The 27,625-nt window shown below is 36.8% G+C and overlaps 2 protein-coding genes across 3 annotated transcripts; one reads left to right on the forward strand and one right to left on the reverse strand.

The window, feature by feature from the left end:
* Positions 1 to 4,521: 4,521 nt before the first annotated feature.
* LOC311087166 (neuromedin-U receptor 1-like) lies at positions 4,522 to 16,883 on the forward strand (the record flags this gene model as incomplete). Its single annotated transcript, XM_084120439.1, has 3 exons — positions 4,522 to 4,661; positions 12,753 to 13,635; positions 16,534 to 16,883. Exons 2-3 carry the CDS (start codon positions 12,774 to 12,776, stop codon positions 16,881 to 16,883), a joined length of 1,212 nt encoding a protein of 403 aa, XP_083976565.1. The 5' UTR covers positions 4,522 to 4,661; positions 12,753 to 12,773.
* On the reverse strand, positions 16,743 to 27,324 carry cpdp (CPD photolyase). 2 transcript variants are annotated; one of them, XM_084120438.1, is made up of 11 exons: positions 26,745 to 27,324; positions 26,086 to 26,231; positions 24,656 to 24,838; positions 24,364 to 24,522; positions 23,269 to 23,467; positions 23,007 to 23,156; positions 22,799 to 22,920; positions 22,530 to 22,689; positions 18,821 to 21,453; positions 17,808 to 17,957; positions 16,743 to 16,879 (listed from the first exon to the last, which is right to left on the reverse strand). In XM_084120438.1, exons 1-9 carry the CDS (start codon positions 27,187 to 27,189, stop codon positions 21,275 to 21,277), a joined length of 1,743 nt encoding a protein of 580 aa, XP_083976564.1. In that variant the 5' UTR covers positions 27,190 to 27,324; the 3' UTR covers positions 16,743 to 16,879; positions 17,808 to 17,957; positions 18,821 to 21,274. The 2 variants fall into 2 exon arrangements, with proteins under 2 accessions (XP_083976564.1, XP_083976563.1); XM_084120437.1 differs by lacking the exons at positions 16,743 to 16,879; positions 17,808 to 17,957 and having other exon boundaries at positions 18,712 to 21,453; positions 23,007 to 23,151; positions 23,261 to 23,467.
* Positions 27,325 to 27,625: the final 301 nt, after the last annotated feature.

Genomic DNA, 27,625 nt, shown 5'->3' on the forward strand with positions numbered 1-27,625 from the left:
TTAGAAATAAACAATGGACAAATGGAGTCTTTAAACGCCTCAGATGTAAAGTTATTCGCTGTCAAAGTGACGCCAAAATGAATGGGAGTCAATGGAATTGCTTACAGCAGGTGATGGCTTGTTAGCCAATGGCGGAACCCGGGGATGGTACGGAATTCGAGAGCTCGATTACCCCCCTGGTAAAAATGGGGGTTAATCGTTAAACCATCATAAAACATGCAAATCAGGCTGTCAGAAGGAGGCAAAGAAACTCTCTCCCGCTAAAAGTTTGACAACAACTATTGGTCAGTTCACCCAAAATAGGTGTGGACTAAGTTTTTCCTAAAAGGATGATGACGATGTCTTAGTTTTATGTTCTTAGTCTTATTCTGTAATCTCTCGTTCTTTTGTGTTTTATTCTTAGTCTCGTGCTCATTCATTTCTATTTTTCACATTATAGTGAATTTCGTGAAAATTCTACCGCACTGATAATGGAAATGTTCAATATATACTCTATTGATATGTTATGTAGTAGGCTACAACTACTTTAGATCCTGCAGTGCATCTCATCCTCATGGACTGATTTGTCAGCTGTTGCTGTGAGATGTTACTCCACTCTTCCACCAAGGCATTTGCAAGTTCTTGAACACATCTGTGGGGGGACTCATGGTTACACATGGTTTGGCACTGCAAGGACGACCAGCTGTCCTTCCCTTGTTCACATCTGCAGTCCTCATGTCTCCTGCAGCAGGACTGTGGCATGTTCATGTTGTGATCGAGACCCTGGCCATCTTTCTCCTGGTGTTTATCAGAGTCAGTAGAAAGCTCTCTTTAGTGTCCCACGTTATTGTAACTGGGACCATACACTGTAAAAAAAAAATTACATCCCCAAGTCAAAAATTTCAAGTGACCGATAACATCTAAATTTTTCAATTAGTCTGACGTATTATTTCTCATTGAGCCAATGTTAACAGACTATTGCAACAAGAATTTCACTTGGGCCAATTGAAAAATTTAGATGTTATCGGTCACTTGAAATTTTTGATTTGGGAGGGTTAGAAATTTTTTACAGTGTAATTGTTCACCGCCTGTAAACTGTTAGTGTCTTAAGGACTGGTCCACAGGTGCATGTCCAATAATTGTTTATGGTTCATTGAACAAGCATGAAAACAATTGTTTAAACACTTTCCAATGAAGATCTGTAAAACGTACGTGGATTTTACAAAATCATCTTTAAAATACAGTATCCTGAAAAAGGGACATTTCTTATTTTGCTAAGTGTGTATTCAAAATGTCAAAATATAGCCCCAGTCTCCCCCACATGAATGGCAAATTACTAAACCCCAACTGAAGCTGAGCTTTGAGCTTTGACATTTGCGCAGGTGACGTTCAATTTGACTCTCTTTCAAAATAATAATTGAAAATGTTAACCGAATTTACATAAGAATTCGGACTCATCTGAGCTAAACTGTTCATTTTAAATAATTCATGCGGAAAACATGCGGAAGACAGCCCATATGCCGTTTGTCAAAGTAGCACTGAATAATTCTCCAATCGTGAGCAAATAGATTCTTCTCGGATGATCACTTGGCTAATACTGTCCCTGTCACATCGCAATTCGGAAGCTGGTCAGGAGGATTGAGGGCACAAAGAACTGAGCCAAAACAGACAGGCACTTGAGGAAAACTTCCTCCAGAGCCAACTATAGACGTCAGAAGTCCTTCAGCTAAACAACAAGCCCTGCCACACAGAGTTTCAAATGCTGAACCACTTATAGATGCCCAGCAAAAGCCTGAACTTGAACCTTTCTATTTTAAGACATTTAGCACATACTCATTGGACAAAACTTGTTTAGGACTTTAGGTCTATAGCAAAATTAAACATGATTGTACAATAAAGCTGCTGGGCTCAATTACAGTGACCATAGTAATATATTCACATATCTGTTGAGCTGTGAAGAGATCCTGGAAAGCTTGCTTTGTGTCCAACATGAAATAAATGTCTCTCTCAAAAGTGACCTCTCAAAGCACTAGGTTTTCCTTTGCTTGTGCTGAAGTGCTGGAGAGTTTCCAAAACACTGTCAGCCTAACAAGCTTCCTTTTAGGGTTATTAAACACCATAAAGATTGCTCCATTTTGTTGTAACGAACTTTGAGCGATGTGCCGTCAATTATTATTGCAGACAAGGTGAGTTTCTTTTTCCTGCATTCAAAATTTGATTATTTATTCATTTATTCAACTGATTCTTTCTTCTCCTTGTGAAAAAGAAATGCACTTTAGCATACTTTTAAGTAACGTATTATGGTAGCCTACTTATTATGGAAATTATAGTAGAGTATACTTAAGTGCAAACTGAATGTAATGTTTTATTAAATGTATATTACATTGAAATTAGTTGAACATAAGACTGAAATTAGACTGCACATTGAAAGGTGTTTGGATTAGGTTTGTTTTAAAACTGGACAAAAAGAAACGTTTTAGGTTTTTGAAGAAGCAAAAATGAAAGCAAAGACAAGTTAAACGAAGAAGAAATAATCAAGGTTCTATCTATCTGGGGCTGCAGTGGCTCAGTGGTTCATGTAGGTTGTCTACAAACCGGAAAGGTGGTTCAATCCCCGGTTCCACCTGACCAAGTGTCGAGGTGTCCATGAGCAAGACACCTAACCCCAGCTGCTCCCGACGACCTGGATGGCGCCTTGCATGGCTGACACCGCTGTTGGTGTATGAATGAGTGAGTGAATGGGTGAATGTGAGGCTATATGTAAAGCGCTTTGGTGGCCATAGGTCTGTGAAAGCGCTATATAAATGCAGTCCATTTACCATTTATCTACACTATTTTCTAGGTCACTAATCAAATGTAAGCAAATTTGTGACATTGAGCGTGTGAACTCCTTTGAACAAAAAATAGATTTCCTTTCTTCTTTGGAGCATTTTCAGATCATGCTGGAATCATGCATGGATCATCATGCATGGATCATCAGGTTTTGTACAAACTTGTGGAGTCTCATGCAAGTTTAAAGGATGCTGTCATTAATTAAAGGCGCAATAGGCGATTCTTTACAGAAACATTTTTTGTTATGCTGGTTGAAAGTCTACTCATATCCTGATAGCAATATATGTTAAGCAGTCTAAATGTATTTTTATGATGTCCTCTCTGTGGAAGGTGTAGGACCATAAAATGTTCGTTTAGTCATTGCACAGTCCGAATGAAATGATAACATGTGTTCCCTGTCAGTTAATGTGTGTTTACATACCACTGAACAGCCTGCAGTGTTCACGCAGACATCATACGTCATCAGCGCGTTCACGTACACTGTGCAGACAAAGCAAGAATGGCAGGCCACAGGCAAACATTTGTTTACATTCATTATTGTAGTACTGTTACGCATTGTACTGTAAAGTCTTCTCACAGTAAACGACACATGATGTAATCCAATAATGTTGTCTCTGGTCGACTCGCTTCTGGTCTGTGCTCGTTCACCTGTTTTGGAGGAGGCGTGGCTTTGGACGGCGATTTGTAGGGAGGGTGGGATTGTATGCTTTCAATGCTAGCAGGCTAAAGTTAGCATTACCCAGATCACCTATTGCACCTTTAAAGTAATAGTTGGACATAAAAAATACTAAGATTAGTTAGTTCCCCAATTAAAATAAAGCATTACATTTAAAAAAAATAACTAGGGCATGAATTAAAGGGATAGTTCACCCAAAAGAGAAAATTACCCCATGATTTACTCACCCTCAAGCCATCCTATGTGTATATGACGTTCTTCTTTCTGACAAATACAATTTGGAGTTATATTAAAAATTGTCCTGGCTAGCGTAAGCTTTGACGCTCTCGTAGTTCAAACAAACAGGGCTGGGCAACAAACTCAAGCTCCTCTGACATTTCACTTTAAAAATTCTCGTTGACTTCTAATTCGTGAATGGTGTTTTGTTTTGCTCTTTCCTCTGCGCTTCCGCGTTCGTCATTACGTTGTGCATCAGGTCAAGGGTTACTCTTTCGGCGTAAATCAATGCGTATGGGCATCTGCCGGCTGCTAGTTATTTTAGACGATAAAAATATGGATATTTTTCTTACACAAACGCATCGCTTCGCTTCAGAAGGCCTTTATTAACCCCCCAGAGCCGTGTGGAGCACTTTTATCATGGATGGATGCACTTTGATGAACTTCAAAACAGAAAGCGTCCATTCACTGCCATTATAAAGCTTGGAAGAGCCAAGATGTTTTTTAATATAATTCCGATTGTATTTGTCTGAAAGAAGAATGTCATTTACACATGATGGCTTGAGGATGAGTAAATCATGGAGCTAATTTTCATTTTTGGGTGAACTATCCCTTTAAAGTAGACTATTGTTCTTGCCGGTGAACGACTACGTAGTGCGATTGCATTAATAGTGAAATATTACACACTGACAGTTCCAGTTATAGTGCATAGAGAAAAGACTGTGACGGTACTTTAAAGGTCATCCATCTCACTATAAGTAGGAGGGGATTGTGTGGAGAGAGTTAGGAGAGAGAATCTGTATATGTAGTATTTCTCTTCATTGCTTTATAGTCAGATTGCTCCACGCCACCACATCTGCTGGAGAAGGAGGAACTGAGAGGCAGGACAGTCATGAGTAGCCTACCAGTCCTTTAGGAATACCCCTCTGAGATACACTTTCAACAAGATTTTGCTCAGGTATGTTTGCTTTTCTTTCATCTTGTCTATCCAAGAATGACATATAATTTCTAGACATTGTTTGTTATTGCAAAAAATAAAGGTGCAGTTTTTCTATAACGTACATAACACTAACGCAGACATTTAAAAAAAAAAAAAAATCCAAGATTCTCATTTTGGCTAAAATGTAAACATTACATTGTAAATAGAAATGTTACAATTTTTACTCAGAATTAACTGTGCTTTAGACTGCAGTTGTTTGTTATTGTAAGAAGCTTTTTGTCATACAAATGACTAATATTAATATAAGTTGTATTAAGTTGTATCTGCTCATCTTATTTGTTTATTAATCCTAGTTTATTGATATATAAATTAGACAGTTGTGATTTATTTACTATAAGTGTCAACTACTGCAATTCTTATTAGATTATTAACTACATTAATTATAGATGTGATAACAATAACATTTAAACATCTGCCACCAAAAGTGTTTATCTAGGCTCATGTATTACCAATCAATTTATTTACAACATAAAAATGCATTCCTGCTTAGGGGAGTCTCTCTATTTTTTTAATCATATTATTCAAACACTTTTTCTAATGACTTATCATTGGTTATTCTACGGTATTACAAATGCTGTTTAATATGTTTAATAATTGTTGTGTGTATGCATTTATTGATAGATCTTTGTGTTCTGTTCTGCACTAGTTGTACTCCTACAACATAAAGTTGAAAGTGACATTATGTTTTCTAAGAAGCAAAATATCAAATAATGTAAAATGATACAAACTGAAAACAAAGGAAGAAAAAGGTTGACTTTAAAGGTTTTTCAGCCTACAATCAAAACTTCTAAAGACTATTAAACAATAATAACCTTAACGTCTCCAGCAGTGGTCCTGAAAACCTCTTAGACAGACTGTCTTAATTATTACAGTGATAACCAGAAAAACAAACATCTTTAAGCAGCAGCCTGAACAAACTAAAAGTGTGTAAGACTGAATTATGGAAATTAGATCTCCAGAAGCACCACAGATTAAACATCTCATACCATGAATTAATATGTTTATTCCGTTTTGTTTGGGTCTGTTTACTGTTCTTTTAAATGAAAAGTACACAAGAGACATAGTTGTTACTGTTCAGAATATACACAGTTAGAGTGGGCGACACTATCGCACAGCTGTAGCGTACATGCTGTGGAACAACGGTATTCACTCCAAAGACACGCAGGACTGGGGTCTGACTGACTCTGTGAAACTCTATCAATTTGCTGTGTTTTATGTTCACATTAACTGACCTCCCAATCAAATGGTAGACTTTTAGAGGTGGGTTATAGTGGGTTTCAGAGATTAGAGAATATAAATTATAATATTAAATATATAAACAATGTGTGTGTTATTTACAGTTGTAATCAAAATTATTCAACGCCCATTGCAAATCAGGTTTATTGGCAAAATTGTCAGACTTTCAGCTGTTTGCAATGAACAAATCAATTATTTAAATAGCTCAGTGTTTCCCCAAATTCAACTGAAAATGCAACTTTTAATGACTTCTGCAGTCTCAAAATTATTCAACCCCCTGAATAAAGTCCCTCAGAATGGCACAAATCTGCAAAACAGGTGTTGTCTCAAGCACACCTGATGCAACTAATCAAGGGCTTCATTAGTTGCACCAGGTGTGCTTGAGCTAGAACACATTAAATATCTGAACTAGCTAGGTTTGTTGAGTGTCATGTTTGGCTGCATGTTAGAAATATGGCTATATATATATAGAAATAAGTCAAAATAATGGTCCAAAAAGTAAAGAGAAGATATCATCGCCCTTCACAAGCAAGGAACAGGATACAAAAAAATAGCGAAGGCACTAAAAGTTCCTAGAGACACTATTGGAAGCATAGTTCGCAAGATTAAAGTTAAAGGAACAGTGGTTACACTACCTGGACGGGGCAGATAAAGGAAGCTATTAAACGGCTAATGTGTTGCCAAAGCGCATACCAGAGCTCCAAGAGGTACACCACTACTGACCCAAAAGCACAAGAAAAGTACTCAAAATCATATAAATAAGCCACAGAAGTTTTGGGATTCTGTTCTGTGGAACGATGAAACAAAACTGGAACTTTTCAGCCCTATGGATCAGCTGTATGTCAGGAGGAAGAAGAATGAAGCATATGCTGAAAAGAACACTCTGTCTACAGTTAAGCATGGTGGGGCTCGGTGATGCTCTGGGGCTGCTTTGCATCCTCTGGCACTGGAAACCTGCAGCGTGTGGAAGGCAAGATGGATTTATTGAAGTATCGGGAAATCCTAGGAGAAAAAAATCATGCCGTCAGTGAGGAAGCTGAAGCTTGGGCATCATTGGACCTTCCAACGGGATGTAACGACTGAGACAAGTCAGACACAAGTATTTGTTATAGGTTAACAAATGATACTTAGGACTCACTCTGGGATCTGTGGCCCCATCCCCCCAAACAGGGCAAGAAGGTCTTAGTTACCATGACCACGATCAGATAAGTTGGTTTTATGACTCTTAGCAATGTGAACAAGGCCCCTGCTCACAAGAAATACAGACATCAGAACAGACTTTCCTGCATTCATTTATCGATGAACTGATTAACATGAAATTAACATGCATTCCAGAACATTTTGTGAATGATTTACTGTCTTGTGTTGTGTCTTTTAATACTATTATCTGTTGATACTATTATCTCTTTGATACTATGTATTTTATTATAGAATACATCAGTCAACGTAACCTCACGTATACCATGTTTGGTCTCTATAAATTGGTACTTTGAAGATCGAAATGATTGTGTAAACATGTATCTAATTTTCCTTTTATGTGGTTTGGCTTTTGTATTCTTGTAAACTCTATTGGGTTAATGTTTCAGACTTTGTTGCATACTATGGTTAACCAAAATCATCATATGTGTGGCATGTTTGGTCTCTATAAACTCCAATCTTCGTCCCCGATTTGTTAATTTACATTACATTTTGCTAACTTTGTGACACATTAGTATTATAAGAATCTTGAAGATTCTTTTCTTAAACACCCAATGAAATTACATTGCTTAGAACAAAATGGGTCGTAAAATTTCCCTCCAAAGGGAAATCTCCTCATTGGCTCACACACCTCCAGAGGGTGTGACATCTTCACGCTTTAAAAATCACAAGATCAGCCTCTTAGCTCTCTTTTCTTCTGGCCTCAACTGCTGCTTCTTCAGGTTGATCCTGTGGGGACTCCCCCCACGGGGGCCCAAGGACCCCAGCAGGCCGTGAACACCACCTGCCATCCTTTCACTCTCCCAAAAGGGAGTCAGACTGCCTTTTCTTAAATCCAACCAAGAAGAAAACTATAACCTTACCATCACTTTTGCAACGATCAACTCTTGGCTTCTTGGCACGTTCAAGATGCCGTGCTGTCCAGCGTGGCCTCAGCAGGCCCCCGGGCAGCAGGCTTCGACTCACAACAGCCATGTGCTCACTCAGGAGAGAGAGGACTCTCTCAACCACAACAGCATCAAGGACAACCTCAGGAGTTCAATGTCTTCATTCAATGCGGACGAAGTCCATCGCAACTCCCGCCATTTGCTCTGCTGTGTCCTGCCGGCCCAGAGCCTGCAGGCCACAATCTGCCCTCCAGCCATGAGAACAGCGTCGAAATAACCATGCAAGTTCATCATATCTTCTCCATCCAGCAGAGAAGAAAACGATTGCAACTTGTACAGTGACATTTGACACTCACGGACCCATCAACGAACAAAATTTTCAACCACTTCAAGAATTGTCCACTGCACAGACCATGCAAGTATCAATTTAATGAGGTGCTCTGAAAATGATAAGCTGATGGTTATTTTCATAGTTAAATAGATCTTTTCCATAGTTCCATTTCCTGCTTCCGGTTCCATATCACTCACCATTTTACCTATGCATGTATTTATGTATGTGTGTTTGTTTAGTTTAGTTATGTTTGTGATTTAGTTAATACAACTTGTGCACAATATGTATTTGGTTCTGATTCTCTGCTTGCAACAAAGTCCATTTTACGATCTTGATCTTGTTACATGCTCTAAGCGCTGTACATGCTAAGAAATAATTATTTTTCGGTGGCCATGAAAGATATGCTTTTCTTAGAATAAATGAATAATCAAAAGAGTTCGTTGGAACTGATTAATTGATTGTAATATTAATTTAGCTACCTTAATCCAATTAACTGACCCAAATATTAATAATTAATCATAACTGACAATTATGAGTTATTATTCATATTTCCCCTTTGAGCTAACTTGTTACAGGGATGAGGAACCCAATCATACCTTAAATTCCACCAAGGTTTGGTTTCAGAAGAAGTCCTGGTAGATTGTACAGTGGCCATCACAGTCACAGTCACCTGACTTGAACCAAAATCTCTGGTGGATTTGAAGAAGGCGGTTGCAGCAGGTTAACACAAGAATATTACTGGACTGGAGGCCATTGCTTATGAGGAATAGGCTAAGATTCCTCAGAAACGCTGCTGGTGTCTGGTTATACATCTCATTTGCAGCAGGTCATAAAAACAATAGGGTGTCCTACTAAGTAAAGATGCTTGCCAAGAAGGGGTTGAATAATTTTGAGACTGCAAAAGTCCTTAAAGTTACATTTTTAGTTGAATTTGGGGAAAACACTTGAAACATTTGTTTTGTTGAGCTATTTCAATTACTTTTGTTTGATTGATTCATTGCAAACAGCTGAAAGTCTGTAAATGTTGCCAATAAACCTGATTTGCAATGGGGGTTGAATAATTTTTATTACAACTATTATATTTAATAATGTATAATTAATAAATGATTAATACCTTTAATAATTTGATAAGGTATTAATGACTTTAAAAAATATATTACTTGACCTTTTTCTTTGGTTTTAGTGAGAAACAGCCACAGTGGATGTGAGATGAATGAATACACAGCAACACACACACTCACACACACACTGGGGCCTTAATGCTGTTATGCTCACAAACATATACAGTATTCATCCAAACAACCAGCAAGTACACATAAACACATCCACAAACACAAAGACACATATATTGTACTCAGATTCACCCACTACAACCAACAAAAAGTATCAAACGTTTATTTTTTGACATTTCATATAATCTTACCATTTTTCTACATTATTATTGCATTGCTCATTCTTACAGAATGTGTGTTTTTTTATTTATTTTTCAATCTTCAACACTATTTCAACACTAGTTTACAAATTCAAATTCATAAGTATGGTTAAAATATGAGGATTTTTCTGTTGCTTCAGTAATGGTAGGCTATCCATTGCAGTGAACATATAAATAAATGAGTTGGCAAAAATGTTGTTTTTTAGATTCATTTCTAAGTAAGTAAGTAAGTAAACTTTATTTATATAGCACCTATCACAGATAAAATCACAAAGTGCTTTACATATAGCAAGTTAACAAATTTAACAATTAAGAAACATCATACAAACCATAAAACGTAATAGCTCAGTCAACTGAAAGCTTGACTGAATAGAAGTGTCTTCAGCTGTTTTTTAAAAGAATCAACAGAATCGGCACACGCAGCGACAGTGGCAGGGCATTCCACAGTTTGGGAGCAACTGCTTGAAAGGAGCGGTCTCCCCGAGTTTTAAGGCGGGTTTTAGGGACAATCAGGAGATTTTGACCTGAGGAACGAAGAGTGCGGAAGGAAGAATAAGGGGTCAACATGTCTGCGATATATTGAGGGGTCTGTCCATGTAGTGCTCTAAAAGTTAAAACTAAAATTTTATAATCAATTCTAAATTTTACTGCAAGCCAGTGGAGAATAAATAAAATCGGAGTAATGTGTGCCCTTCTGTTGGTTCCTGTTAATAGCCTGGCTGCTGCGTTTTGCACCAGTTGGAGACGGTTCAGAGAAACTTTGTTAAAACAAGTAAAAAGAGAATTACAATAATCTAACCTTGAAGAAAAAAAAGCATGAATGATCATCTCCATGGTAGCTTTGGGCAGTATTGTTCTCAGTTTAGAGATATTTCTCAAATGATAAAAACAGTTTCTGACCAACTGTCTAGAATGACCATCCAGAGACAACGATTGGTCGAACAAAACGTCAAGGTTTCTTAGGCTCAACTGGACGGATGAGTCCAAGGAACAGAGGTGTTGTTTAATTTGGGGGATTTTTTGTTCTGGAGCAATGATCAAAGTTTCAGTTTTTTTTGTATTCAGTTGTAAATAATTGTTGTATAACCAAGTCTTAATGCATGACAGGCATTCCAATAAATCAGTTAATTTACCTAACTCTGACTCTTTGAATGAGCAGTACTGAAAGTCATCAGCATAAAAGTGATAAGACACATTATTAAAATTACGAATAATTTCACCAAGAGGGCTAATATAAAATAAAAACAAAATAGGACCTAAAACCGAACCCTGAGGAACTCCATATGACAGAGGGGTCATTTCTGACCAAATGTTATTAATAGACACACAAAATGATCTATCACTCAAGTAAGAGGTGAACCATTTTAGAACAGACCCAGAGAACCCCATTTCATTACGTAGCCGATTTATCAATACTGTATGGTCCAATGTATCAAATGCAGACGATAGGTCAAGTAAAATCAATACAGTGTAGAGTGTACTGTCCAGAGTCAGCAGCCATCAAAATGTAACTTGATACTTTAAGAAGCGCAGTCTCAGTTGAATGGCATTTGCGAAAACCTGACTGAAATTTATCAAACACATTTTTTCCATCAAGAAATGAAGTCAGCTGCCCCGCCACCACTCTCTCTAGGATTTAAGATAAAATAGGCAGTTTAGATATAGGCCTGTAGTTAGTTGGTTCAAAAGAATCCAAATTAGGTTTCTTCAGTATGGGGCTGACAACTGCTTGTTTAAAATGGCTAGGCACAGAACCGGTTAAAAGGGAAAGGTTAATCAGTCTAACAACATACGGTCCGACTAAATCAAACACATTTAGTAGCAATGAAGTCGGCAATACATCAAGCGGGCTTGAGGATGGTTTCACTTTACTTAATAAACCCTTAATATCCTCGCAAGTGACAGGTGAAAAAGTATCCCAAGAGTATGAGGAAGCTAAACCATAGGATATAGTCTCAAGAGATGGGTTTATAGTAGCTCTAATATCTTGCACCTTGTTTACAAAAGCGTGTAAAAACCTGTTACAATCCGACTTTGAGTGCACAGGCACTTGGGGAGCAAGGGGAGAGACAATCTTAGATATAGTATCAAACAGGATTTTAGGATTTTTCTTGTTCAGAGTTACAAGATTAGCAAAATAGTCTGACCTGGCCTGTTTTATCATAACATTAAGCAATGTGTTAAGCTCCTTCAAATGCAGTCTATGTACTTCCAGACTTGTGGATTTCCACAAACGTTGAACTTTACGGCAGTTTCTCCTGAAAGACATTATTTCTTCATTCACCCAAGGGCAAGGATTCTTAGGGAATGTGCTTTTACTTTTCGGGGAGCAACATTATTTAAAACAGACAGACAATGATTGTTAAAAGACTGAAGAAAAGATTCAGCATCACTACAATCAATAAAAGAACTAGGGTCAAATGACTCAGAAAATTTCTCAGCTGTAGTTTGACTAATAATGCGTCTTAGCAATGTTGCAAAGACAGTCAACATTAGAAGACAGGTTGAAAAATATGCAACTGTGGTCTGTCACATTTATGTCCATAACACTCAATTGGTCAATGTTCAGGCCTAAAGAAAAAACAAGGTCCAGAGTATGGCCTTTTATATGTGTAGGACCAGAAACACACTGTTTAAAATGAAATGATTCAGTGAGTGTTAAGAACTCAGATGCCTCAGTACATGAAGAGTCATCAATATGGAAGTTAAAATCCTCGAGTATCAGAACATTTTCAAACTTCACAAGTAGCACAGGTATATTTGTGGCAATAGCCAACAATCCATTGTATGGGTCAAAATTATCGGATGATTTTTCAGATTTTCAGACTTTCATGTATAAATCTCATGTGACTGGTTTTGTGGTCCAGGGTCACAAATATCATGAAGAAGGTTAAAAAATTTGCTCAGTGGAAAAAATTCAGGTCTGAGGGGGTTAACCCTGTCTGTCTTTGTTGTAACCTCTGCAGGTGATTTCCTCCTGGTAACCAATGATCCAGTTCAACTGCTCCTCTCCAGACTCCCTCTACGCGGCTGTGAATGCATCATGGTGCTCCGCCAAAGAGGAAGAATGTCAAAACAGAACAGTGAACCAGTCAGACCTCTGTCTGAGCCTCGCCGCTTACCTGGAGGAGAAACTCGGCCCTTGCCGTTCACCCTTCTTCCTGCCCATGTGTGTCACCTACATGCTCATCTTCCTAGTTGGCGTGCTGGGCAACGGTCTGACTTGTATTGTCATTGCCCGTCACCGTGTTATGCGCACAACGACAAACTACTACCTGTTCAGCTTGGCCATTTCTGACCTCCTCGTGCTGTTGCTCGGCCTCCCTCTGGAGCTTTACGAGCTCTGGAGCAACTACCCTTTTCTGTTAGGCGTTGCTGGCTGCTACTTCAAAACCTGCCTGTTTGAGACGGTCTGCTTTGCCTCTGTGCTCAACGTGACTGCTTTGAGTGCTGAGCGCTACAGAGCAGTGGTGCATCCCCTGCAAGCCAAACACACGGCCACGCATGCTCATGCCAAGCGCGTTATCCTCGTGTTATGGGCCGTCTCTCTGTTGTGTGCCTTGCCCAATACCAGTCTGCATGGCGTGAAGACGTTAGGGCCCCTTTTTGGACTCACTTTCCCAGATTCGGGGGTGTGTACCCTGGTGCATGATAGATGGATCTACAACTTGCTGGTGCAAGTGACAGCGCTGCTGTTCTTCGTGCTGCCAATGCTGACCATCACTGTGCTGTATGTGCTGATCGGCCTGCAGCTGCATCGGGAAAGGGAGTGTTTCGATTCTAAGATTGGGCTCAATCAGGATGGGGTGAATCAGAGGGCACGTCATCGGCAAGTCACAAAAATGCTCTGTGAGTCCCGTGCCAGTGCTTACCTCTGCTGTTGGTATCTGTATGCCAGTAACAGTTAGATTCAACACGAAACAGCATTCACAGTTTTCATAATGTGACATGTTTCCAAATGAAAAAGGATATTCTTTCTGAAACAAAATCTAGGGAACTTGAATTATGATTTTATAGATTTGGGCTTGATTGGATGATGAAAAGTTGGGATGAAGTAAGAAAGGATTGAAAAGTACAGTGTAAAAAGTGTAAACATGTAATTGTTACCTTGAGGAGCTACTTATTGTACCTTATATAACTCAATTACATTTGTTGGTATAATCACTTATTCTCAACCTGGAGGCCAGTGCCCACAAGGGGGCATCAGAAAACTTCCACAGGGCATCAAGATTAACTAAAATTATGTAAAATAAGACTAAACTAACATTAAAATATGCTAAAGCCATGGTATTTGTTAATTCAAATTTTTAATTTAGTTCAAAAACTATTTTATGGAACTAGAGTTCCCCCAGTATTGGAAAACCTTGATGTCTAAGGTAGCATTGTGTAATATATAAATAATCACAATAAGACCAGGAATATGTATTAGGAAGGTTACAAGGGTCAATTTTGAAGCCACTTTTAACCCTGGGTTGAGGAACATCTTGAATTTGGGTTAGATAATATAGCGTGTCACGTATCATGCAAGGTTTGACGTAAATAAATTCGCAGTTGCTTTTGACCTATTTACATAGCACATATTTTCCTTTAAAATATTTAAAGTAAATTTATTTTGCAGGTTCATCACACATTCTTGTCCAGTCAGTGTTATTCCGTGTTGGGGGTAACTCATTACAAGTAATGAGTTACGTAATCAGATTACTTTTTTTCGAAAGTAACTAGTAAAGTAACCTGTTAATTTTAAACAAAATTAATCTTACAACAAAATATCTTTTTCAAATAAGTAACGCAACTTTGTTTTCCGATTTATTGACTGACAGCTCTTCTGAGAGAAATCATGAGTAAGATGCAGAGGTGTTGTGAGTAAACATGATGGTTATTGAGTTATATGTCAATGTCAGAATATTACGCAAATCTGTAACATAAATAACACAGATATATAGGATACTTTATGTATTTAATCTCACTTTATTACCCAATGACCTTCAATGATCCAACACAACCATATAGACAAAAATGACTTTAGTTAAACATCACATTTGTTTAATTTTTGATATTTGTTTTTATTGCTGAAGTAAGAGTGTTGAACTTCTGCGTGAGAAAAGGTAATGCAAAAGGAACGTAACATTGCTTTCCATAAAAAGTAGCAAAATTAGTTTAAGTTTTTTTTAGGAAGAAACACAATATTGTAACACATTACTTTTGAAAGTAACTTTCCCCAATGCTGATGTTATTGATATTGTATGAAAAATTAATGTTAACCAAGGGTTTACAAATCACAAAATTCATCAGTGTTGGCAGTGAAAGATTGTTAATAAGAAAGTTCCAGAGTTCATTATTCAAACTGAAAAACTCAAGTATTCTTTTCTAAATATTATTTTTATAAAACGAAAGAAATAGTCAAATCCTGCTCTTTTAGCCATGGCACATTCTTGTCCTGTGCGTAGGGTTTTACAGTTGAGGAATCCTCATGGGCCTTTGTTGAGAATAATTTGTCCTGATAAACAGAAAATACTCATCTGTGTTTTTTCAGCCTCTTGTCATGTTATTGTAAATACAAAGGGGATCTGATTTAGGAATAGCGTCAGTCTACATCTGGCTTATTGTAATTGCTGGTCAGCACTTGCTCTGTGTGGCCATCCTCAAAAAATGTCAACATATACTTTGATACTGAGATACAAACAAAATACTCCAGATTTAGTCAAGAACATAAATACTGTTAGTAGCACAGACGCGTGCCAAGAGTAACAGTTTGTTTTATAGATTTAAACACATTCTAAGTGTATCTGGACACTTCAAATGTGCGAATGACATTGCTTAATAGATGACAATAGTGTGCAAACAGTGAAATTTTCTCAGAACTAACGTCACTTTCCATATTAACTGGTGTTTTGGTGATTTTTGGTGGATGTATGAAGTCAATTCTCCTCAAGTTCACACACACTGATAAAAATTATTCTGTGGTGAAGTAAATACTACAGAAAAAACATGTAATATATACTGAATAAGTTCAGGCAAGAATTTAAAAAACAAAGTCAATTCTACATTAGTACTCATTTGAAGCTTGTCATAAATATTTTTATAAAATTAAATTTGTAAAACCTACTCAACTTTCTGATGTTCCCATCATGCACTGGGGCATGAATAATTAATAATGTTGCATTTTTCACAGTTTTCCAGCTGTTTTTTCAGTTGCTACTCAAAATGACACATTCATACTCAAAAATTATCCAACGAAAGTTACCGTTATTGTGTATTGTGTTCCAATTATTGAGGTCTCTGTGTTCGGGTGGGTACCACATTACTTCTAGATGTGTTGTCTATACTCTACACAATATCTACAGTATATTTTGGATGTTTTAAGTAACATACACTGTACACTGTTATATTGTTTACTGGAACAGAATTTTGCAAAGTAAACTTCAACTAAGTAGAAAATTAAATTACTCAACAAACTTTAACTGGTCAAGTTAAAGTTACCTTTTTTCTGTTTTAATTTAACTTAACTCAGTTAAGTAGATTTTACTTAATTCCATAATGTGAAATTTACATTAAAAATGTGCGTGCAAAAGAAAAACTAAGTAAATTTTACTTTTTTTTCGTGCAGGTAAAGTTCATCGCATTAACTAAAATGATCCACTAACGTTTGAGAGCCACAATATATTATAATGCAATGTAATGTAATATAATTAAACTATAATAATAATTTATAATACTTAATGCGTTCTCTGTTTTAATATCTCACAGGTGCATTGGTGATTGTGTTTGGAATCTGCTGGGCTCCTTTTCACATTGATCGTGTCATGTGGAGCTTCATTAATAACTGGACTGCAGAGAACCACCATGTCTTTGAGTATGTGCATCTTCTCTCTGGTGTCTTCTTCTACTTGAGTTCAGTGGTCAATCCCATCCTCTATAACCTCATGTCTTCACGCTTCAGAGAAATGTTCCGTGAGGTGGTGTGTCAAAAAGAGCATCGTCGGCTCTCAATAAGTAAGGTCACATTACGTAGTGTTGTTTCTGCCTCTTTTTCTGCCTCCAATTCTGTTTCATATTCTGTAAAATTCAATCCTCGTGGGCAGCCACAGACTCTCTAGAAAATACAGGGGATTCTGTTCAAGTTATTTGATCCAAATACTATATTGGTTGCGCTGTCAAAGTATTCAATAGTCTATTTTGTAATAAAAACATAAAGCAGCAATAACATTAGTGAGTGCATTTACACGCTAAATTGCTTACACTAACTATGCCTTATAACCTGACAGCATGAAAAATCATGTACACTATATCGTTCAAAGATTTGGGGTTAGATTTTTTCAGTTTTTGAAAGAAGTCTCTTATGTTCACCAAAGCTGCATTATAGTTTGATCAAAAATACAGTAAAAACAGTAAGATTAAACAGATTAAATAAGATTAACAGTAAGATAAAATATTATTACAATTTAAAAGAACTGTTTTCTGTTTTAAAATGTAATTTATTCCTGAATTTTCAGCATCATTACTCCAGTCTTCAGTGTCACATGATTCTTCAGAAATCAAACTATGATGATTTGCTGCTCAAGAAAAATGTATTGTTATTATCATGGTTGAAAACAGTTGTGCTGCTTAATATTAATTGTGGAAACCTTTTTTCAGGATTCTTTGATAAACAGAATGTTCAAAAGAACAGAATTTATTGGAAATAGAAATATTTTCCTAACATTATTCCTGTACTGACTTTTGATCAATTTAATGCATTGTTGAATAAATGTAGGCTATTCATTTCTTTCAACAACAACAATAAAAAAAATCTTTCAGGCCCCAAATTTTTTGAAAAACTAGATTACAAAACAGTATAATTTCAAATCTCATATAAAACATATTTTCTTGCATTGCTGAATTTTTTGAAGAAGCAGATTTTTGAATGTTATCAGTGTTTCGTTGTGTAAGTAAACTCACTTTGTGACAACATCAAATATAATCTGATTTAATGTAAAAAGGAAAAAAGGAGAAAAAAAAGTTATTTATATTGAGTAACTCACAGTTTTTCACAAGAAATTGGTAATGAAAGTAGTCAGTGCTGTAGTTGCTATAGATGCCGCTGTGTCTCTCGAGACTAAACTGAGTTTGAGTCTTGGCTCACGGTCCTCTTGCTTTCTCAATGTTTCCTGTCTCTCCTCCTTCTGTCCTGTCTTATAGAAGCCAAAAATATAACTTTAAAATAAATTGGTCAGTTAGTGCGTATATTTCTTCTCCGGCAACGAAAATAGTTGCAAAAGAAGCCAACGCATCAAGTTTTGCGTGTCACCAGGCAACAGCACAAAAACTGAAAGCCGGACTGGAAACACGTATACGAGTGATTGATTGATTGATTGATTGATTAATTATGTTTATTTCATTCATGGATATTTTTCCAACAAAACTTACTTCATCATCCTCATATATATAATTTATAAAACCATGATGAAAAGGAGGCAGGGTGAAGAATATCTTATATTTCCTGCCCCCTCAACAAAAATAAAATAAAATAAATAAATAAACATATCAAAAAACTCAACATATCAAGTCCCCATCAATGCATCAGTGGAGCGGAGTGAAGTGAGATTGCCCATTTCCCACTGAAAAACACTGATACTCTGACTTCCAAATAAAATGGCTGCTGGCTCCAGTGAAATGTGCACTTGCACAAAGAGGCTGGAACACTGTGGAATAGTGACACACTGTCATACTCACTAATCTTGGAGTGACACACATAATTGCCAGTCAAATTTAAGGACTGGAACTGTATAAATGACAGAATTTTAAATTAACCAACGTTTCTATATAGATATAAAGTTGGTAGATGAAGTTACACCACATTCTATATATATATATATATATATATTTTCTTTTTTTTTTTTTTTTTTCAAGGATTCTTTGAATAATACAAGGTTCAAAACAAACTGCATTTCTGTCATGGCAACTCTCTGAGTGTTTGGCATGGTAATGGATATGACAATGTTGATATGTTGTTATGATATGGCTGCTGCTGTACAATATAGCGTACATGAATTACCTGTAGCAGATCTATACAGGTGGAGCTGGGGAAGGTGGAGGGAGGGTTTCTGAAAGCGCGCTGCACTCATTGGCTCATTGCCTATACTGATACAGCAGGAACCAATCAGCTGTGCCCTATAGAGATGATGTGATTGCAAGCAGAGTTAAGAAGCCCGAGCCATGCAGAACTTTATATATATTTGAAATATAAATATTTTGTAACACTATAAATGTCATTTTTTTATCAATTGAATGCATCCTTATAAAATAATAAATCATGTCTTGTTAAATACAGCTGCATATGATGCAGACAGCATTTGTAAATCTTGAATGATTCCAGTAACTAAGTAAGTTTCCAAACATTTTTACTGATACAAATCTACTTTACATTATTTTGGACTTTGGAATGTATTATGACGGTAGATTGTCCAACACTGTGGTGATGTGGTGAGGTTTTCATCATAGCCTATATGTTTATATTTCTTATAAGTTGTGTTCTACAACTTCTGTTCTGTAGGAATATAGTAATGATGTGAAATATTCAAAATATATTCTATAAATGAATGATTTACTAAAAATGAGCTATAGATTCATTTATAGCGATAGATTGTGATTTCGCAGATGTCTGTACAGTGAGTTGTTGTATGTGCATGAGGTAACGTGTCTTTACTCAAGGGTGAACTGCTGAAACCTTCACCTTTACTTTACCATCTTTATCTATATGCTTCTACACAGAGCCCAATACATCAGCTGTCAAATCTAAGATGATAAAAAGTGCTTGTATTTCATTGATTGTAGTCCCCAGAGACTTTGTCAATTGCATAATGTGCTAAATAATATTTTTGGGGGAAGCTACATATTCCAAATAGCCAAATCTGGAGGGCAAGTTCAAAATACTTTGGATCATGTGTCATTATAGTTGATTTCATAGGCTGTTGTTTAGTTCCTGATTGTACATGCTTTTTCATATTGTTTTCAATGTCCTTTGCCTTTTTATTAAATAAATATAAATTCACTTGTATTCCAACATGGAATCCAAATGTATATTTTAATGCTTTTTAATTATTCCCGTAAATACTTGTTTCTATTCATTTCAGTTTAACTTCATGTTGAACTTTTGGCTAAAACACTTTCTAAGAATATGGGTGACACTTTACAATAAGGTTTCATTTGTTAACATTAGTTAGTTAACATGAACTAGCAATGAACAATACTTCTACAGCATTTATTAATATTACTTAATGTTAATCTCAACATTTACTAACACATTACTGAGATCGAAAGTTGTATCTGGTAAGTTCATGTTGTGAACTAAACATTTTATTTTACTGCATTTATTTAATCAAAAATACAGTAAAAACAGAAGCATTTATTAACAAATGTTCATGTTAGTTAATGCATTAACTAATGTTAACAAATGAGACCTTATTGTAAAGTGTTAAAATATGTATAAAAAAATATCAGAACTAGCATTTTAATGGCATGCTCCTTTAAAAATCATTGAAAAGCTGACAGTGTCACTCTGATCGTATTAAAATGTTTATATTGTTTACATGGAGTTTCTTCATTTTTATAACATGCTATGAAATATGAAATATCTGTCTGACATTCCATATAGGATAGTTAAATCAAGATTGTAATTCGATACATCTGAATGGATACATTGCAAGTATAATTCATCCATTTAAAATATCTATAGTCTTATTACAAATACCTTCATTTCACCATTGATGGCGACAAAACGGAAATAAAGAAACGGGACGTGTCTTCAAATTAAATTATAAATTTCTCCTGGTTTGAAAGTTGTTGGAAACAGTCGGGATAATGCAAGTACACAACTAAAAAATATATATAACATAGATATAGTGATTTTTGCTATTTTTAAAGCAAAAAAGTTACATATTGTGCCTTTAAAGAAATTGCTCTTCTGGCATTTTGTTGTTATTGAAATTATATATATATAAAAAAAAATTACTGTAGGCTACATCTTGATTTTTTTTTTTTTAGTTAGATTTTTTAAATCTAAATCAATTGAAATCATTTTAAAGCGTCCTATGGCCCTCTTAGAAGTGCGCTGATGCCCCCTAGTGAGACGTTTGTTGATAACCACTGTTTTAGATGCTCAATGTGAGCTTAAAAGGCACAGTATTGTAGCACAATATCAGAGATATTTGTAAGAAAAAAATAATGTTTTATTGTTGGGTGGAATTATTCTTCTACCACTTCACATAAAAAGGTACAATGTCTGTACACTGCATTTCTGAAGTCTACGATGCATCACCCTACAGCACATACAGCCACAGTTGTAGGTCCACTGATCAGAAGTAATACAAGTAAACACAAGACTTAAAACAATAGCCCTTAAACCACCAAACCAAATAACAAATATAGCATCTTATTAATAAACTTCACCTCACTAGAGAAATTTTTTTTGCCAGAAAACCTTTAAAGCAGAAATTTGAGTAGAATTGAATTACACAGATGTCTTGGTGTCTTTTTTGGAGATCTCCTTTATAGCAGCGTACTTCCTCTCAAACTGCGCCACATCAAACTTCCTCTTGCAGCCAGCATAGTTCATAAAGCGAATTTTCCCAAAGATGGGCCTCTCTGCCCAGCCCTGGTCATGGATGCCACAGATGGACCACATGCATCCTGTGAAGAATATTAAAGAACAATTCATTTATATAATTACGTATGAAGACATTTTGGAAAGAATAATGACCCTGTTGAAAAATAGGTTAGTGTTTTTGAGAGAAGAGTCTCTAATGCTCATCAAAGCTGCATTTATTTAATCAAAAAAACAGTAAAAACAGTAATACTGTGAAATATTATTATAATTCAAAATAACTAATATATTTTATTCCTGTGACGCAAAACTGAATTTTCAGCATCATTACTCTCTTCAGTGTCACATGATCCTTCAGAAATCATTCTGATATGATGATTTCCTGCTCAAGAAACATTTATTAATATTATCAATGTTGAAAACAGTTGTGCTGCTTAATATTTAAAGGAACACTCCACCGTTTTTTGAAATAGGGCTTATTCACCTTCTTTCCTACATTTAGATAGGTGGGCAAATGTATTTTTGTCTCAGTGCATGCATTGTTTTAGTTTGAAAGGGTCGGCGCTAGCTTAGCTTAGCAAAATGAATGGAATCCTTTGTTGCCAGCTAGCATGTCCTGAGTAAAAGTGATATAAAAAATAAAAAAACCCATCTAATTACTTCTTGTGGCCTGCGTATTCACAACGAGTACAAATAGCGATGCAGATTAACACTAGGCGATTTCCTAGGCAGATATTGACTTATATATTAAGGACTATATTAGGGGGAAGCACAGGCGAAGCACTGATACTTGGGCGTGCATGCACTGAGACAAAAATGCATTTGCTACATGCATTTTAAACTACATCTAAATGTAGGAAAGAAGGTGAATAAGCCCTATTTCAAAAAACGGTGGAGTGTTCCTTTAAGTGGAAACCGTGATACTTTGTTTTAAGGATTATTTGATGTATAGAAAGTAATAATAAAAAAATGCATTTATTTGAATGCTGAATAAAAATCTTTTGTGGCATTATAAAAGTCTTTACTGTCGGTTTTGATTCATTAAAAACTTTTGAACAGTAGTGTACTTTTTCCATATTCATATGCATTAATGCCTATATAATTTATTGCAAGACAATATTTGATGCAGCTAGAGCAAACAAAACATCATTATGCCGCTCACCCACGTATCCATTGGGATCGCAGCCGTCTAAAGATAAACGGTCATTCAGATATATAGCGATAGAGAGGGCTTCTTCAGGGGATGCAGTCCATTCCAGGATCTTCTTTGCCCAGTACATGCGCAGGAACCCATGCATCTTCCCTTCTGACACCAGCTGACACTACAACAGACCAGCAACATTCACTGGTTTTGCCATTTCAACAGTGATTATAAAACAAACAAAAAAGGTACTTGAGTTAAAGTGTAGAGTAAAACTGTTGTTTAGTTACCTGAGCGGCGTTCCACAGCGGATCGTGGGTCTTGCCGTTCTCCAGCTGCTCTTTTGTGTAAAGGTACTGTCTGCTGTCCTTAGAGTGCTCCTGCAAAGTCTTCTTCGCCCAATCGTACGCACCTGTGCAGAGAAGTATTTAAACAAAGCAAAGGCCAAGACAGTCTTGATATCTGTATGACTGAAGCGAGTGACGGAGCAGCACTCACCTGAAACATCATCGTATTTGTGGTTGTAGAAGCAGAAGTTGTCGGCGAGCTCCCTGCGCACCACCAGTTCCTCAGTAAAAGACGCCACGGACTCGCTGGCGTTCTTTTCTCGCTTGACCTGCCTCACGACGCGCTGAGCAGACAGCTGACCTTCAGGAGAAAACATGCCATACACACTCATTATAACCTCTTAACTGCATCTAGATGACATTGGAAGCCATTTACTTTAATTGCATAAACAAAAGAAAACACACAGACTGACCGGTGTGGAGCCAGGGGGAGAGATGGCTGAGGGCGTCACAGTTGGGATTGTTCCTGTGGGTGGCAAAGAAACGCAGGCGTTGATCAATGAAGGACTCCAACATGGCCATGCCAGCAGAGGTGCCAGGCTGAGCCCAGTCCACCTCGCCAACACCACGGTCCACCTCAAGAGACGACAGCACCTCCTCCCAGTCTATCGGCTGAAACAGAGGGATTTTGACATGAAGAGGATGGGAAACACCCTGATAAGTAGAATGAGGATTTACTGTCGTCATGCATATGAGAATGGCAACAATAAACAATTCACACACACACACACACACACACACAAAAAAGGAAAACCTGATTTCCCCCATTAAGTTTGACTATACAACAACAACAACAACAGTAACATAAAAAAGAATATTATTGTTGTTTTTGTTATTATCGTTTTATATATATATATATAAAATTATAATATGTGGTGTTATTCTGATCAGTTTAATTATTAATAATAAATGCAATATTAATATTAATATTTAAATTATAATTACACAAATGAAAGATTATATTACCACTGTTTATATTTTAGTGTAAAATAAATATTATATAAAAAATGTAAAATTATTATTGTTGTTGTTATTGAAATAATTATTATTCATAATAATTGCATTAATAATAATACAGTAGTCATCATTTGAAGTGAATCAAAACCTTTCATCAAAGTTATACATGAATTTTGAACAATACCTGTTCTTGTCTTAGGATAACTTTGATTAACTTTTTTGATCCACTTCAAATGGTAGAATACAGTAATAATAACCAGTAACACCAGTTAACAATCATATTTATTATTATTATTCAAAATAATATTTGCATTATTATTTAAATTATAAACAAATGTGTCAAATAAAAAATGAGTATTAAATAATAATAACAATTATTATTATTATTACTACTACTATTGCATGTATTTCACATTTATTAAATACATGTATTTTTCCTCAGATTTACGCAATTCACGTAGGTCATAATTCATGTCAGAAAATCCAGAAATTCATATAAATATGGAAAAATCACATCTCTGCTACAACTACTATAAAATTCTTCATCAAACCTTTGCTGTTTGAGAAGCGGCGTGTGGATGTGTGTCCACGAGCGGAATCTCTGTGAGGAATTCTGGGAGAAGTTTAGTGATTTTGCCCCTTATTGTCCTGGCTCCATATTCCAGCTTCTCAGACGCTTCCCAGCACGGCACCACATTATGTGCATCAACCTGGATTTGAAGTGGCATGAAAAAGTAACGTGGTTTCAAATCAGTGTGCACTGAGAGAAATAAGCATTACAGTAGTGATGATGACACGGCATGCAAGTGCACAAGACTGTAAAGCTAAAGATGATTGGCACACCTGAATGAAAGGGATGTCAGACGGAAGGTGTTTCTTAACAGTCTCAGTCCACTGGAGGGGGATCCTGAGAGGGTTGAAGTCAGTGACAACTGCTCCAAAGTTAAATTTTTTAACAAAGGTTGGCAGATTTTGCCCAGGTTCCCCTGACAGCAGATGGAACTGAATATCCAGGCTTTTGCATTCCTGTAACAAGAGACAATACATTACATTTGATTAAAATACCACACATTAAAGGGGACATATCATGCCAAATGCACTTTTTTAGCCCTTAAATGCATTTTGTTGTATATTTGGAGTGTTTAGAAGTACAGAAAATATGAAATTATTCTCTTCAGGTGCTTCGTTGATATCTTTATATTCTGTTTTGGTCATATTTTTCAACCTGTTCCGATTTTTCTGTTATCTATGACGTTTTTTGAACTATTACGTCACAGTATTTGCGGCGGAACTGCCAAATAAGGACATTGACTTCCGGCCCATCACTTCGAGCCATTTTTATTTCTCGCTGCAATTTTGTAGTCCAAGCTAAAGGATGCAGAAGTTACGAGAGGGTAAGTTAAAATGTTCGGTTGTTGGATGTAGTAACCCACACGCTTCATTACACCGTTTAATGTAGATGAACTGCTGCGCGTGACAGGGCGCATGTTTAACTGAAAGAACGAGCAGAGAGAGAGACCCGGTCGCGCGCGCGCACTCCCTCTCTTCAGAGCCAGGCGAAAGTGTAAACAAGACATCACCGTCTCCAAACTAGACGCTGTCTTGCTCTCTCTCCCTCGCACATATTAATCAAAATAAATCGACACGGTGGTAAAAGGTCGGAAGACCAAAGTTTCATGTGTAAATACAGTACACACCATTGCGATACATCCATATGAAGACGTTGTTCTACAGGTTCGTCGTCTTCATTTTCATCTCGCTCCGGCTCCGACTCTGGCTCGAACATGTAAGGCTGGCTGGACAAGTCTTCCGTTGTTGACATTTTGTTAATAACGTGTGAATAAAAAGTTTCTGTGCCGCTAGATAATCGTATCTCTGCTATCAAACTACAAAAATGGCCGAACGGGGTGGAGTTGAACCGAGTGTGGGCGGGGTATGTATTTAAAGAGACCGCACCAAAACGAGTTGCTCTCAGACGCACATCAGAAAAGGGGTAGAAAAGGGGACTGTGGAGCTATAATAATGAGGAATTCATACCCAAGCATTGCAGTTCCGCTTTATATAGACTACAAATGTATGATTTATATGTAAAAAGGAACAATTTAAAAGCATGATATGTCTCCTTTAAATCTCACTACTACCAAGGTGTGCGTCCCCAGCCAATCAGAAACTTTTTAACAAATAACGCCTTTCCCAAGCCAGAAACTCCATGACAGACCCAGACAAATGCAAATGATGTCTCTAATTTGAGTCATGATGCAATATATTTGTACCTTTGACACTTCTTGCAGTCCTTTTAGCATAAAGGCGTACTGTCTGTACGCTGCATCCAAATACCGAGGCACCAAGCAGAAGCAGATGTGCAGAGGAAGTTTCTCAGCCAAGGCCAGCAGCTGAGCATAGATCAGTGCCCAGTTATCTGCAACACAAACAGCATAAGTGTGTACACTACTGCTCAAAAGTTTGGGGTCAAATTAATGCTTTTATTCAGCAGAGATGCATTAAACTGATCAAAAGTGACAGTAAAGACTTTATCATGTTATAAAAGATTTCTATTTTAAATGAATTTCTAAAAAATAAACTCATGGTTTCCAGAAAAATATTAAGCAGCACAACCGTTTTCAAAATAGACAATAATAAGAAATGTTTCTTGAGCAGCAGCAAATCATCATATCAGAATGATTTCTGAAGAATCACGACACTGAAGACTGGAGTAATGATGCTGAAAATTCAGCTTTGCCATTACAGGAATACATTACATATATTAAAATATGAAACAGTTCTTTTACATTGTAATAATATTTCACATTACGTTTTACTGTATTCTGGTCAAATAAATGCCTTCGTGAGAATAAGAGACTTTCAAAAACATTAGACCTCTAGGCTATCTTTTGAACGGTAGTGTAACTGACTCTTTCTCGGTGTATTTTACCTTGGACTCTTTGGTCGCGAGACATCCAGTAGAGGAGCCCATCGGAGCCCTGTTTGATTTTCTGGGTGCTTGATAGGTAGCGGAGGCGCTTTTTGTTGAACTCGCACCCCTTTGCGTCTCTGCGGAGCTCAGACACTTCCTCCAGCAGCCAGCCGGACTCTCTCCCTCTCTCCCCTGCGGGCTTCGGCTGTTTCCCACCGGACTCTCTCCCTCTCTCCCCTGCGGGCTTCGGCTGTTTCCCACCGGACTCTTTCCCTCTCTCCCCTGCGGGCTTCGGCTGTTTCGCCCCGGCGCTCGCGGACTCTCTCTGGCGCTTCAGGCTGCGCTTGTTTGCAGACATGCTGCTGATGTAATGTTGTGGAGTTGTGTTTGACTCGCTGATGGCTCGGAGCAGCGCTATTCTGCTGTATCTGATCGACAAGCACGTAGAAAACAAACTACACATACATACACAGAGAGACGTCAGGTAAAAACAGCAAGGTAATTTGCATGTGATGGACGATGCATTACGAAAATAGAACCTAACAGAAAAATCGAACAAATGAAACAATCGGCAATTTCTGAAGCCTGCACCCTTTCCCTCACGTGTAGATAGTTTTGTAACACCAGAAACACCGCTCATTGACCAATGACTGTCATTGGGGCGGGGCTTACGCGTCTGCATTTCCAACCATTCATTTTTAGTTGGGTAACATTAGCATTACGAAAATAAAAATATGTATGTATTATGTATGTATATTGATATATTGGTGCATATATAATATACAAAATATATATTATTGTACTGTTTAAATATATATATATATATATATATATATATATATATATATATATATATATATATATATATATATATATATATTTAAACAATACAATAATAT

This window comes from Abramis brama (assembly GCF_963993115.1).
Source record: "Abramis brama genome assembly, chromosome: 7".
NCBI lineage: Eukaryota > Metazoa > Chordata > Actinopteri > Cypriniformes > Leuciscidae > Abramis > Abramis brama.

What these genes read in the sequence shown, in the direction of transcription:
- cpdp (XM_084120437.1), bottom strand. Translation starts at nt 27,189, where the DNA reads ATGTGTAGTTTGTTTTCTACGTGCTTGTCGATCAGATACAGCAGAATA. An exon ending in GACTGCAAGAAGTGTCAAAG is followed by an intron (nt 24,839 to 26,085) that starts GTACAAATATAT and finishes CTCTTGTTACAG; the next exon opens with GAATGCAAAAGCCTGGATAT. An exon ending in CCGCTTCTCAAACAGCAAAG is followed by an intron (nt 23,468 to 24,363) that starts GTTTGATGAAGA and finishes CCTCTGTTTCAG; the next exon opens with CCGATAGACTGGGAGGAGGT.